This window comes from Cricetulus griseus, assembly GCF_003668045.3.
Source record: "Cricetulus griseus strain 17A/GY chromosome 1 unlocalized genomic scaffold, alternate assembly CriGri-PICRH-1.0 chr1_0, whole genome shotgun sequence".
NCBI classification, from domain to species: Eukaryota; Metazoa; Chordata; class Mammalia; order Rodentia; family Cricetidae; genus Cricetulus; species Cricetulus griseus.
In genome coordinates, this window is record NW_023276806.1 from 219,924,018 (window position 1) to 219,937,508 (window position 13,491).

General features: G+C 40.0%; 1 protein-coding gene across 1 annotated transcript in view; it reads right to left on the reverse strand.

Annotated features, from left to right (window-relative positions):
* Nucleotides 1–12,608, reverse strand: part of Ppp1r9a (protein phosphatase 1 regulatory subunit 9A) — a 262,450-nt gene extending 249,842 nt beyond the window's left edge. The window contains exon 1 of the mRNA XM_035451403.1: nt 11,223–12,608. Within this exon, the coding sequence (XP_035307294.1) occupies nt 11,223–12,608 (1,386 nt within the window). The remainder of the gene's footprint in view (nt 1–11,222) is intronic.
* Nucleotides 12,609–13,491: the final 883 nt, after the last annotated feature.

Consider the following 13,491-nt stretch of genomic DNA (forward strand, 5'->3'; position numbering starts at 1 on the left):
ATCATAACATAGATGCATATTTTTCAAAAATAAAAAATGCTTTAAAATATATATTAAGTATGTAACTATCCTGTTTGTTGTGAGTACTCATTCTGAAGTCATCTTAGAAAACATGGAGATGATTCCACAATTAAGAGTCCTTAATGATCTTGCAGAGGACCTGGTTTTGATTCTCAGCACACACCAAGCAGCTTAAAACTGTAGCTCAAATACCACAAGATCTGACACCCTCTTCTAGCCTCTAGGGGCACCAGGCATACCTGGGATACACAGATACACACTCAGGCACACACACTCACATAAAATAAATGAATATTCTAAAACTCTATAAAGAAATCGTGAGCTACACAGTATCCTGTAACACATTATGCAGACATCATGACAAATTGACCCATTCCCCTGTTACTGGAAATATGAGTTATTTTTACTTTCTGCTAACACAAATAACATTGCAATGTAAGCGTTACAAACAATCACTGACCCAGAAGGCAGTGAGCACAGAACTCAAGAAAAAGGTCATTGAGCGTAACTGTGGCCATGTGGGTAAGGTTGGCTGTCAAGAAAAGTAAAACCTACCTAGGGGATATAGTTTAGTGGGAGAGTAATGCCTACTCTGACTAAGAATTGCAATGGCTGCACCTGAAAAAAAGTAAATAAAATGGCCTGCAAACAAATGAAAGTTTGCACCTTTGCTGGTAAATCAACACAATATACAGAAACTATAATAAGTAGCAGCCACAGCTACCTACAGAAATTTTTAAAACAATGCTTGGTGGTACAAATATTCTAAAAAAAAAAAAAAATACTCTAATGAAATGTAATGAGAACACGACCTTTCTGAAGAATAATGTGTTAGGATGTACCAAGGGATTTTTGTTTGTTTAGTTGCTTCAAGATGGGTTTCTAGCTCTGCCTATCCTAGAACTTGCTTTATAGATCATGCTGACCTTGAACTCAAGAGATCCATCTGTCTCTGCCTTCCAAGTGATAGGATTAAAGGTGTGTGACACTATTGCCCAGCTAGAAATCTTTTTTGTTGTTATTTTTTGAGATAGGGCTTCTCCATATAGCCCTGGCTGTCCTGGAGCTCACTCTGTTGACCGGGCTTCCCTCAAACTCACAGGTACCAAGGGCTTTAAAGTAATTTGATAATTGTATTTTTTGAAATCTATCCTAAATAATCTTTTTAAATTCTAGATGTTTCATGCATGCATACACACTCGCACGCACACGCGTGCGCACATGCGAACACACACACACACACACACACACACACACACACACACACACACACACACAAATATGATGTTGGTTCATTTTAAACATTAACTTAGAGTTATACACAGATACTTAAAATCAGTGCAGACTTCAACCATAATATTGCAATGGTTTGTGCACACCCTCCAAAAGTTCCCATACAGGGATTATAGCTACAACAGAGAAGGGGCTGTTCAAAGATATCAATGCCTTTCCCAGGGGACTGCATTAGTGAGAGCACCTGTGGTCATCAAAGTGAATGCGATGGTGCAATGTGTTCAAGTGCCCTTCACCTTGGTCATGTTACGTGACCCTTGCCAGATGCCACCACTACGGTCTCAGATTTCCCAGTCTCTGAACTCAGGAGCTAAATGAACTCACTCTGTTAGAGCAACATAAATGGACAATTATCATTCTTCAATTCTATTTGTCCAACTTGGTTACATTTGAATTTAAAAAGTACTCCCTCTCCTCTTGTCTGGGTTCCTGTTGTGAATACTTAGTCTGGAGTCCGTGCTACCAGCTGTGGAGCATTTACGAGGCAGACCCTGGCCGGTGGAAGTCATTAGGGTAGACCTTTGGAAGTGATGCCTTTTGATTCCAGTTGAACACTCTGCCACAAGTCTGCCACCACTCAAGGAGCTCCTCGCCATCTATCCACTGGCAAGCACTGTACCACTCTGGCCCCCATGCCTTCCCGCCATGATGGGCTATACCCTCTGAAACCACGAGCCAAGGCAAAGCTTTCCTAAATCAATTCTGCCAGATATTTATCATCACAGTGAAAAAGTAACTAACACACTGTTGCATCATCTTACATTTTCATTTCTAGTCTAGGCTTTACCTTTTTTTTTTGAGACAAAGTGTAGCTATATAGTCCAGACTAGCCTCCTACTCTCAATCCTTTTGCCTTCCTGCCTCAGCATCCTGAATGTATCTGCCACCTGCCAGCTTCAGCCTTTCTTTTTTGTTACCATTGATGATGATGATGATGATGATGATGATGATGATGATGATGGTGATGGTGATTGTGATGCTTTGGTTTGAGACAGGGTCTCACATAGAACACTAACCTAACTGCGAAGTTGACTTTAAATACCTAATCCTCTTGCTAGGATTAACAGACAGGTGTTAAGTATCAAGCAGCTAGTCTTATTTTTTTAAGACTTATTTGCTTTTAAGGTCACAGCTCAGTGTTAAATTTTCTAAGAGAAAATAGATACTTTCTTCATGGGAACAGTATGTGTGATGTGTATTACTGACATGAGCATAGTCATGTCCAGAACCCAAATGAGATCCATGAGAATGGCAAGGCCTTACCCTGGTCCAAGTACAGACATTGGCTTTGTATACAGAGACTTCCACAACTCCAACCTGAGATTGCTCCTCCTATGGAGACCTCCTAAAAGATTAGCTACCCAGATCCTTGTTCCCCTTCTGTTCCTCCTCTGTAAAATACTGAGTTTCAGGACCACTGCAGAGAGCAGGGTCCACCGGATCCCAGCTTTCTGTATTGTTGTGTCATTCAGTCTACCCAGTCAGGTCAGTCCCAGAGCTGGGATAGTCAAAGCAGCACACTGTATAAAACTTCTTGCCTAACTTTTCCTCCATTCCTCCACAAATACACAGGGATTAGTTCAAACACTACAAATACACCTTTTAAAATCCCAGTGACATAGACTTAAATAAGCAAACAAAACTTCCTCTTAGGATATAAAAATTCTGAGTGTCTTTACACATAAGCGGTTCCATTTCTTTGTACAGACTGGTGAGAAAGAACCAGCAAGTTAAGCTGAAAATTTAGGAACTGTGCAAAAAAAAAAAATTATCAATACTTCAATCATGCTGAACTATGCTATGAAGCTATTTCCAGAACAAAAGTGAATGGAAGCAATTAATATGTCAGCAACTAGATCACCAAAAATTCTTTCTTTCTTCTTGGTTCTTCAGCAGGGGTTTAATATATAGTCAACCCATACTTTCAAAAGCCACACTGCTCTCAAACCCACTCTATCAAAATGACTTCCTTCAATTTAATATTTTAACCACTTTTAAGATTTTAGTAGAAGTCTGCGTGCAAATGAGATTCAGCAGCAATGTAAGTTATTCGTTGTAACAGCTTAACAAAAGGTACCCTTAAATTTTCTCTTTCAAATAATGTTACAAATATATCTGATTATTGTCCACTATGGTTACATTTAAGATACAACCAGAGAATTACAAAAGTCTATCATAAGCAATGATCTTAGTAAAACCCACAAATTAGATAATTTCAATTACACATGAGAAATCCAAAGCCTCAAGAGGCAGATCTGTCCATGTCTAGAGACTAACCACATTAATTCTCAGAGATATTTTTATCATTATCGCTTAATAACAGTTAAGAGCAATATATATGGTATGTTTCCATGGAAATAAATACAGAAATGAAATGCCTTCCTACAGCAAGTAAGCTTGTGAAATCTACAATGACAGTGTTTAAGTAAAGACTGAAGTTTGCCCATAGAGAATTCCAATCAACATAAAAGATACTGAAAGCAACAACAAAACACAGTAGGAAAGAAACAACATAGTATCATTGGGGAAAGTGTTCCTTCTTCCATGAAAAAAAAGAAAAAAGAAAAAAGAAAAACAGCATTAACAATGGAAATCAGTTATCAGCATAAGTGGGCCTTTCTGAAACCTTGTGCTGAATTACATATTCCTGTTCCAACAGCAGCCCTTTAGAGCACTTGAACAGGACCACAAATCGAGCAAGCTGGTGCCCAACTTTAATACCAGCAATTTCGAACCAGAGGTAGAAAGATCACTCAAGGATGGAGGACAACTTGGTCTCCCTTGAGCATTCCAACACCTTGCTTTGAAACACCTCTCCCTGAAAGGGAAGTGTGCTGTCCCAAGCAAGGGAGCTATCCCAGTCACCCTCTGTCATACAGTCACCAGTTTCCCCATCCACCTTGCATTCTGCTTTCCTGGGTATTGAACCTTCTCTGTCTGATGAATACATGAAAAGGTGGATGGTATGTGTCTTCTTGTCTTTGCTGTCTAGACTTCCCTGTAGTCTGCATCCTCTCTAATGTAACAAGCCATGTTCACTGTATCTCCAACCTTCTCTTAAAAAGCAAGCTCCTGCCCCATGTATATGATATATCCAGGAGAGGCCACATCATGGAGATAGGAAGTAGATTACCGTTTGCCAAAGGATGGAGGAAAAGAAACTGGCAATGATTAACAACAAGCTTGAAGCTGTTTTTCTGGATGATGAAAACATTTTAGAATTAGATATCAGTGATGGCTGAACAACACTGTAAAAAAAATAAATTGTATGTTAGAAATGTTGAATTTTTAGGATGTTTGAATTTTATTTCAATACAAAATTGAAAATCAACATTCAATACACAAAAACAAGGGAACAGATACCTAGCATGACCTTCCTTTTAATTTTCCTTTTACCTTCCAAAGAATAAACTCCACATAAGAAGAATTATTCATGCTGAAAGATGATGTTCCAGGAAGTGCTAATGATGGCTTCCTTGAAGGACTAGGAACTTACATTACTTTAAGTAGTTGCAGCTCTAAGATTCTGTGTTAGCAACTTGAAGAGAATAGCACTTGGGAAATTTAAAAAAGTGACCAGGAAGAAAACTATAAAGCATCATAAAAGCAGTAAATTGTTTTCTGAGTCTAGGGTAGCACTGTTTGTTCATTTGCTCAGAATTTAATTTGTTTCTGAAAAAAATCCCTAAGCTACCATTTTGCGTGTGGTAATGAAGACGCTGGGAAGAATCAAATGCAGATAAGATTTAAATCAAATTACTTCAGACAAGCAGTTGGATTGATAAGGTAAGCTATCTATGAACAGTAACAGTTATTTTCCCCCAAAATTTGGCATCTTAATTACAAAGCTCATGAATCCAGCAACCTGTGTTCATATGAGAAAGTTCAGAGCAAAGACAAAACAGTTATGCTTCGTAAAAACTTCAAATTCTGCTATGAAATGCAAGGAAACATCAAACATAATTTCCTGTAGGAAAAAAATCTCTTTTTAAACAAATGGTAATTGCTCGGTGAACAAGAACAAAGAGTACAACACAGTGTTGAATTTTAGGCAAGGGACTGATTTTTACATATATTATTTGATTCTGCATAGTATATTCAATTAGTTGGCATTTTTCATTTGCCTCATTACGAACCATAGTCACTTTATAAAACATCAAAATGTAAGAGGAAATCCAATTTCAATGTTATGCCTTCAAAGTAATCCAAATAAAAACAAACTAATTTAGATGACAATGCTTATATTTTCTTCTAGAAGCTTATTGATTTAGATGCCCTAAAGAATGAAAGAAACGGAATTTCTCAGTCAACCAAATACTTCCTCCTTCTCTCCCTTTATAATGAAAGCCACAGGAGGGTCTAGGGTGTGGTGTTTTAATGACCTAAACTCACTCTGAATTCAAAGATCATAATCCACTTTGGCATCAGGAAACAGGGTGCCTTATATAACTGCAACTTAGTCTTACTTCATGGGCAAAGAATCCTCTTCCACACAAGCTGCTAGCACAGCCACATCTGAGGAGCAGACTGTTGAGCATCCTATGGACAGCTTCTGGTTTGGGGTTTGGGCACCAGCAGCATCGATACCACTTAGGGCCTAGTTAGAAATGCAGAACCTCTCTGATATGGTGGCATACACTTGCAATCTCAGCACTTAGATAGCTGAAGCAGAACTGCCAAGAGTTCAAGACCACCCTCGGCCACAAAACATGCTTCAGGCCATCTAGGGAGGGCTACCTAAGTAGATCCTATTCCAAAAACAAAATAGGAACAGAAAAGCAAATAAGCAACTATGAACTCTTAGATTCTAGTCCAGACCTACTGTTAAATAAGCTTATAACAGTATTTTAAAATATTAAATTCTATTATAGAGGTCAAGGAAACATAGAGACTGGAGAGTTAGTTCATCATTAGACTGTTTGACTAGCATGCCTAAGGCCCCAAGTTCAATACCCAGCGCTGCCCATCCTCACCCCCCAAAATGAAAATAAACAAATATGCTGAATGAATGTCCTAAGGAGTAACATCAAATGTGGGAAATAGATTATGAGAAAGAAGCACCATAGGCTTGGGTATGTATAGATACGAGTATGTAAACTGGTAGAGAAAGACAAAATTCTGATGAGATATTTAAAATATAAAATACATCAGGTAAGTTAGTAACCACCTGATAGTGTAAAATTAGAATACATAGAAAATATGGCAAAAAGAAAGAGGCCGAGGGACTAAAACATGACGTCATCTCAGGTCATCTCTAGATGGACAACTGTGCCACCTCCCTATATAAAGCTACCCACTACAGACACCCCAACTGCTTTTTTTTTCTTTTTTTCTTTTTTCTGGAATGGCAAGGGACAGCCCCAAGGAAAGCAAATAAAACTGCTTGCCGAGCAGTGGAGGTGCACACCTTTAATCCCAGCACTCTGGAGGCAGAGGCAGGTGGATCTCTGAGTGCCAGGACAGTCTAGTCTACACAGAGAAAATCCTGTCTTGAAAACAAACAAACAGAAAACCCTGTGGCTAATCATCAGGCAAGCTTGCAAAGCCACACTATACCCAGTGTGCCCGTCCCGTATCAACACTGACCAGTGTATCTTTAGTACGTTGATATTGTACTAAATGATTTCTGCCCGGGATCAGCTCTGGTCCCGAGCCCTGCCATCAACATAGGAAGGCTGGTGTGAAAGAGAGAGACAAGGCCAGCTTAGGCTGCATAGCAAGACTCACCACAAAAAGAAAGAAAACAGAAAGACAAGTGAGCACTATGTACCCATGAGTTCATGAGACGAGTGGGTAGCATGAACTTCAAGAGATACTAAGCAAGCACTGCACTATGCTTCCTGTCTTAAGTGGATCGACCTCCTCTTGCTTCTGGGTCTGTGTTTTAAACTGAGCTGAGAAATTCCAGACTCAGTCATTTTAACCTGGTTGCTGACTGCTTCTATTGCATCGCCTCTGCAATGGCTCAGCACTGTATTCAGGATCAAATCACTGCACCAAGGTAATTTCTCAGGGAACACCTACAGAAACGGAATCTGCATTTTAACAAGATCTCTGAGTGATTCACATGGATATTTCAGTTTAAGAAGCACTGTTGAAACTTAAAGCCCCCACAAACACAAAAAGTTGGGTCTCAGAACTCTGCTCTGAACATCAGAACTGAACAAATAGCATTTTGTGCCCAGGACAGTGACTCTGAGCCTCCACGAGGCAGCGAGTACACAGAGAACTATCATCTTCCAAGACTCCTATAATGGGAAAAAGGGCCTCTGCTCTTGCCTGTCATTCAAATACAGGATCACTAAGGAGCAACACAGTTTGAGATGCACTCCGAGCAGGTATAACAATGCACTGTAACATTAATTCTGCAATCTCATACTTGCTGGGAGTTCAGAAACTCTCTTTCAGATGGCGCAGTGTTCAAGAATACAAACCTAAAGAATATTAAGGCTTCTAGCAAAAGAGAAAGGGTTATTTATGAGTTCCTTAATGAGGCTGTGGTGGCCTCACAAAGGTCACAGCACATAAGACTGAAAAGCCTTGTTAATGAGATGCCCACAATTCTGGACAAATGTTCTCATGGATTTTATTCACAGTCTTCCTGATACATACTAGAGGCTCAATAAATGTTCTAAAATGATAGAAAAAATAGTGACAAAGGCTACTTTTGCTGGTCTTCACTGATATAAAGCACATTTGCTTTAATTAAATTCCTTTAATTAAATTCTTTAGTTTTGAGAAGTTTACGAAAACTAAAACATAATTCTATACCTGAAATTAACATGGTCATAACATTCTCCTACCCTGTATCTTCAAGGTAAGGTTTGTATTTTCTATTAATAATCATATTATGATATTCCATGACCCTATTAAATACATCAACCTATACAATTATAAACAATTGTGCCTGTGAAAGATAGGGAAATTACTCTAAGTGTTAGGCAGCAATACAATCAGATCTTTTGGATGAGGGGCGAGCACTGAAGTAGTTTCTTACTATGTATCCCATCATGGCCTTGAACTTTCAACGCAGCTGGTCCACCCTTCTGAGTCCTAAGACTACAGGCATGTGCCACCATGTCTCAGTGAATCTAACCATTTTCAAACAACTAGGAATATGAGTACAAGGAATATAATGCAAAGATCAACTATTATTTTTGTTTGGTTGGGTTTTTTTCCGGGTCCAGATTTAAGACATCTCAAGGTAACATTTATTCAAAATCTCTATAAGAGAACTGAACTAGACATTAGAGACAATATCACACCCACAAAGCTCATACGCAAGACTAATGAAGCACTTTTGTTGAGAAAATTTTGCCTAGTAAAGAAAAAGATTAACAAGAATATAAAACTCTCAGACATGATTTCTGTAAAGAACATGCTCTTTATTGCTTCTCAAAGAGAAAGTGTTTGAAACTATCAAAGAAAAAGACTTTGATCTTAACTCTCCACTGCCTAATAAAGCTTTACGGAGAGAAGCAAGCATGCACAGTGAATGGGTGAATGTATCCTATTTCAAATAACGTACTGAATCCCTGTCACAGCACATCAAGTATAGACAAGAACTATCAAAGCACGCAAAAGACACAGGACAGTTGGGCACAGTTTTATGACACTATTTAACCTGAGTTTATTTCAAATAAAATGTATGAAGGACTGACTACTGGATCCCAGACACAGGCTACTCGGACAGAAGTGAGTGTTCTCTGCAGCTAGCAGCATGGTACACACATGGTGAACCTACAACAGTACTTGCTGGATTTGCTTTTTAAATTAGCAAATCTTCTGAAGGGAGAAAAGGGGGGGAGTGAACAATTCTCCACCCTGAGTAGAAAGCAGCTTTCAAATGTCCCAGTGTATCCACTTTCATGTTAAACAAGGAAAGCAACAAGAAAGAGTAATTGTCCTATTCATTCCAGAAGAGATAAGAATGACACTTCTGTTTGCAAACTTAATTCTCTCCAACTAGTCCCGTTAACTGTGCAATGAAAGCCAAAGGCCCTCAGTTACTCAAATCTTACCATGACCCAAGTTCTTTATGAAAAGAGCTAAAGGCACACATTATCTCTCTTTTATATTGAAACCCAGTTTGCATGAAAGAAGCAACAGACTTATTATAAGCAACGGACACCAGAAAGTCTGAATTTAAAATTTTCATACGCAACGAGCTGGTTTGTTCACATCAATGGCAATCCTTTAAAATCCATCACAAAAACATACTACGCAGTTATGTTCTGGGCATGAGAGGACCCAAATACAAGGCTAATAGTCCATGAGGCTCAATGGCTGACACACTAAATGATAAATTCAAAATCTGCTATTCCCCTGCATTAAGCAGTCAGTGGCTGGGATTAACAAACTCTTTGAAGAGTTTTTCAGTTACACATCTCTTGTTCAGTTTAAAACAGTTTAACCTTAATGGCTCCTTCCTGGGGGGGGGGGGGCAAGAAAGATGATGCTCAAAGAACAGATAAATAGTAGACTTTGGGGGTTCCCTGGACAGGCTTGGGAAAGGATACCTTTGAAGATGGTGCCTAAAAGTGGGAATAACCCCAAGGACAGGTGAACAGAGAGACTTAAGTATTAAAAGATACAAAAGCACAGCTTACTCTCAAACTAAATCTCTTTAAACACAGACGAACTGCATGTGGTCATTCTAACCCAGGGCATTACCTTATGCTAATAAAGTAAAACTCCGCCTTACTAGCATCTACACAGAACTACATAGAATATTACTGCTTTTCAAAATAATATTTTGAATATTAATAATATTAATATTATTATTAATAATAATAATCACAGAAGTAGCAGGCTTTTCTGGGGGCATTTCCATGTAAGTTGTCTACCTTATAGCTTCATATGCAAGTTCATATGACAAAAAATAAAAAAAAACAATTGACTTTAGGTTTTGAGGAGCAAATTGACAAAGATACGTTATCAAATTCCAGGTCTCTCATCTGTAGAGCATGGACACCCTGGAATATGGTATCAAACAACACACTTGCACCACAACTCCCCAGGCTCCCCGAAAAGATGATGCCAGAGTCCGAGGACCAATCTGGTGGGCAAGCACACCGTGAAGAAGCACTCCAGGGGATTCTGATACTCAACCCCAGACTCCTTCCCACTAATAACAGCCATCCCACACCCGCTGCTCAGACACTTTCTGCTCTTCATCTACACTAAATGCTACTTAAGTGAAAGCATTAGAATAAAACACCCGAATTCAATTGGCACCTATACAGTCTCTAAGCGGCAAAAATAAATCCACGAATGGCAAGTCGGCTATGCTTCCTTTCACAAAACTTCACTGTAAAGCAACATCAACAATTTCTGAAATCGAAGTTGTGTATAGTCACGGCTTTGCATACAAAGTATTTGTCAGCTAATATAGTTCCACAAAGCAAATGTTCACAACCAAGTAGCAGTTCAAACAGAAATAAAGAAGTTCAGCATCACGATCCACTTACACTGAAGTAGGGAATAACTCCAACACATTAAAGCAAGTAAATAAAGAAAATGATTTCAAGGCTAGCATGAATTCCCCAGTGTGCCTTATACCCGGTATTTTGCAATGTAGACGCAGAATGTGATTACTGACCTGGAATCTTAAGGAACCCCTTGTAAAAGTAGATGTATTTCAGTGTTCCTGTATCCAGACTCCACGCCACTGGAATGTACCTCACAAACTTCTTCAACTTGCTTATTTCTCCCTTGCTTTATGCCCACCGTACATCACATTAAACAACCTGATGCCTCCCCAACACCACACGCCTGAAATCACCCCACAACAGGTGCATACCAACAACCTGGAATTTCTTACAAAACCTAGTAGTTGTCAGTTCTATCCTGCATAGGCCCCAGTGCTGAAAGGGAACTTAGGGAATGATCTGAAAAAGCATACTCACCTTAATCGGAGCACAACTAAACTTAATTTTCCTATTTGCCGGGATTTCTTCCTCCTCAGGCAACCCAACGATCTCGGAGTACTCCATGTCGGGCTGATAGTAATTGTTGTCATCACTGTCTTCCTCTTCGTCTTGCTCAGTGCCTGTCTCTCCCCAGTCTGAGTTATACCTGGATCTCACCCTATACACGTTGTAGTCACTATGCATGTATACGTGGGAACTCTCGGAATTGTTTGAGTCTTCGGGTACTTCTTTCCCACAGCTGGAAGCAGAAGCATCGGGAGAGGCTACATCACCACCTGTAAGGTCTCTCTTCTGTGGCTGTGCTGTCCCACTCCCCACCACACTAGCTTCAGCATCTCCTAAAGCTTGGTTCTGTGGGGAGAGGATACCAGACTTCGGCATTGCCTGGTTCTCAGCAGAGGGTTCTTCAGCAATATCCTTGCCAATGCTGCCCAGAGTCTCTTGAGCAGACGTGACGTCCTCAGCTTCCTTGCTCGGCTGTATCTCTTCACTCGGCAATGAAGCTAGAGAGGTACCTTTCCAAGCCACTTCGGGAGTTGCACTACCCTGAGCATCCTCCGTCTCAACACCGTGTTTGTTTGGAGAAGATCTTGAATTAGAATCCTTGAGGTGGCCAAAGGTATCAAGATTGGTAACGGTAACAGATGGCAAATTCAGAGGGTAATGCCCAGTCACTGAGTAGTCACTGTTTTCAGCCTTCTCAGAAGTGATGGCACCCAGAGACTCAGTGCTCTCAAACACTGCACTCAGTTGACTCACTGTTGGGGAGACAGCCTCAGTCCGGGGACTCAGGCTGTCCAAGGAATCACTGCTACCTCTGTTGGACTTGGAACCACCCCACTCATCCTGTGGTTCAGCCCCTCCAGCTTTCTCTTTCTTTGGGGAGTAGCGATTATTGTGCCCTGACTCATGCACACTTCTCTCAAACATCTTCCGAGTCTCTGTGAACTTAGCATATGAAGGGCCATCGTGCATTGTGTCAAATCTACTAATTCGTTCAGAAACAGAGGACTCCAACCTAACCACTGAGCCATCTGTTTTCTCCACAAATTCTTTGGGCTTCATTCTCCTCTGAGGGGATGAAGGTCTACCTTTCCCCCTAGTTTTGGCAACAACAGCAGCATTCTCATTGGGTTCCATACCCATCTGCATAAATAGATTTTTAATTCTGTTGACATTGGAGCCATATTTCCTACCCCTGCTCTGCTGGGAGCCCTCTCCATCTTTTGTTTTCTGTTCCCCATCTGACTTAGGTTTGTCGAAAGTACTTTTCAGTGCCTGGAACTCTGTTCTGTATGCATTCCTGTGAGGAGAGGCACTTCTGAGAGTGGTTCTTTCACCTGAAGACTCGGCTTTCAACATTTTTACTTCAAGGGTGAAAAGCCAACGCTCATAATGATCAGGGGGAAAACAACAGACAGGAAAAACACTCTCTTCCTAATGCCCAGGATTGGGGCAAGTAAAGGACCTCTCAAATGGCAGGCTTTTCCAGGGATGATCCCAACGGGGGTGTTAGCAATTTATTCACAGTCAAGAGTTACATAAAATGGCTTTTTCAAAGCAAGGCTACAGGTTCATCTGTAACAGAAAAGAACGAGTTTCTGAATTCATGTGTTTATCTGAATTTCTAATTAGTCAACTAATCAACCAACATTTAACATACACTTTATGTCCCAAGTGGTTTAGCCGCACTGCTAGTGCATTACTTCCAAATGGGACATTAAGGTTAAGAAGCTAAAAAGTTATTCTGAATGGTCATTGGTAACAAAAGTGTTTCAAACATAACTTGGAGAACCTTACAAACCACCACCTCCTATTCCTCCCCACCCCTTCCCTACACTTGACAGTAATGCTTTAGCCTGTTTGGATATTTCTGTGAATGACTGTGAAAGAACTTGACAATTCAGATACTCCTCAAAAAGTCATCAAAATGGCCATTTCATTTGGTAAGTTTCCACAATCCTGAAGAGCAGGGAAAAGTTTGGAGTCTATGTTTTCAAACTATGTTGCCTACAGAGGCTTATTTGGTGGTTCTGCTCCAATATTCTCATTTACAACCTGCTCAAAGTAACAATTTCAGTGCTATTCCAAGACAAAACAAACAAAAAGTAAGTTCTGGAATGTCAATCAAGTTCCACTATAAGTTGTTCTATGCATTCTTGAGAAGTTTCCTAGCCAAGAGGCTATTATTAATCAGGGTGTGGGATGCAGAGTCTCATGGGAGTAAATGCATGAGGACATAACA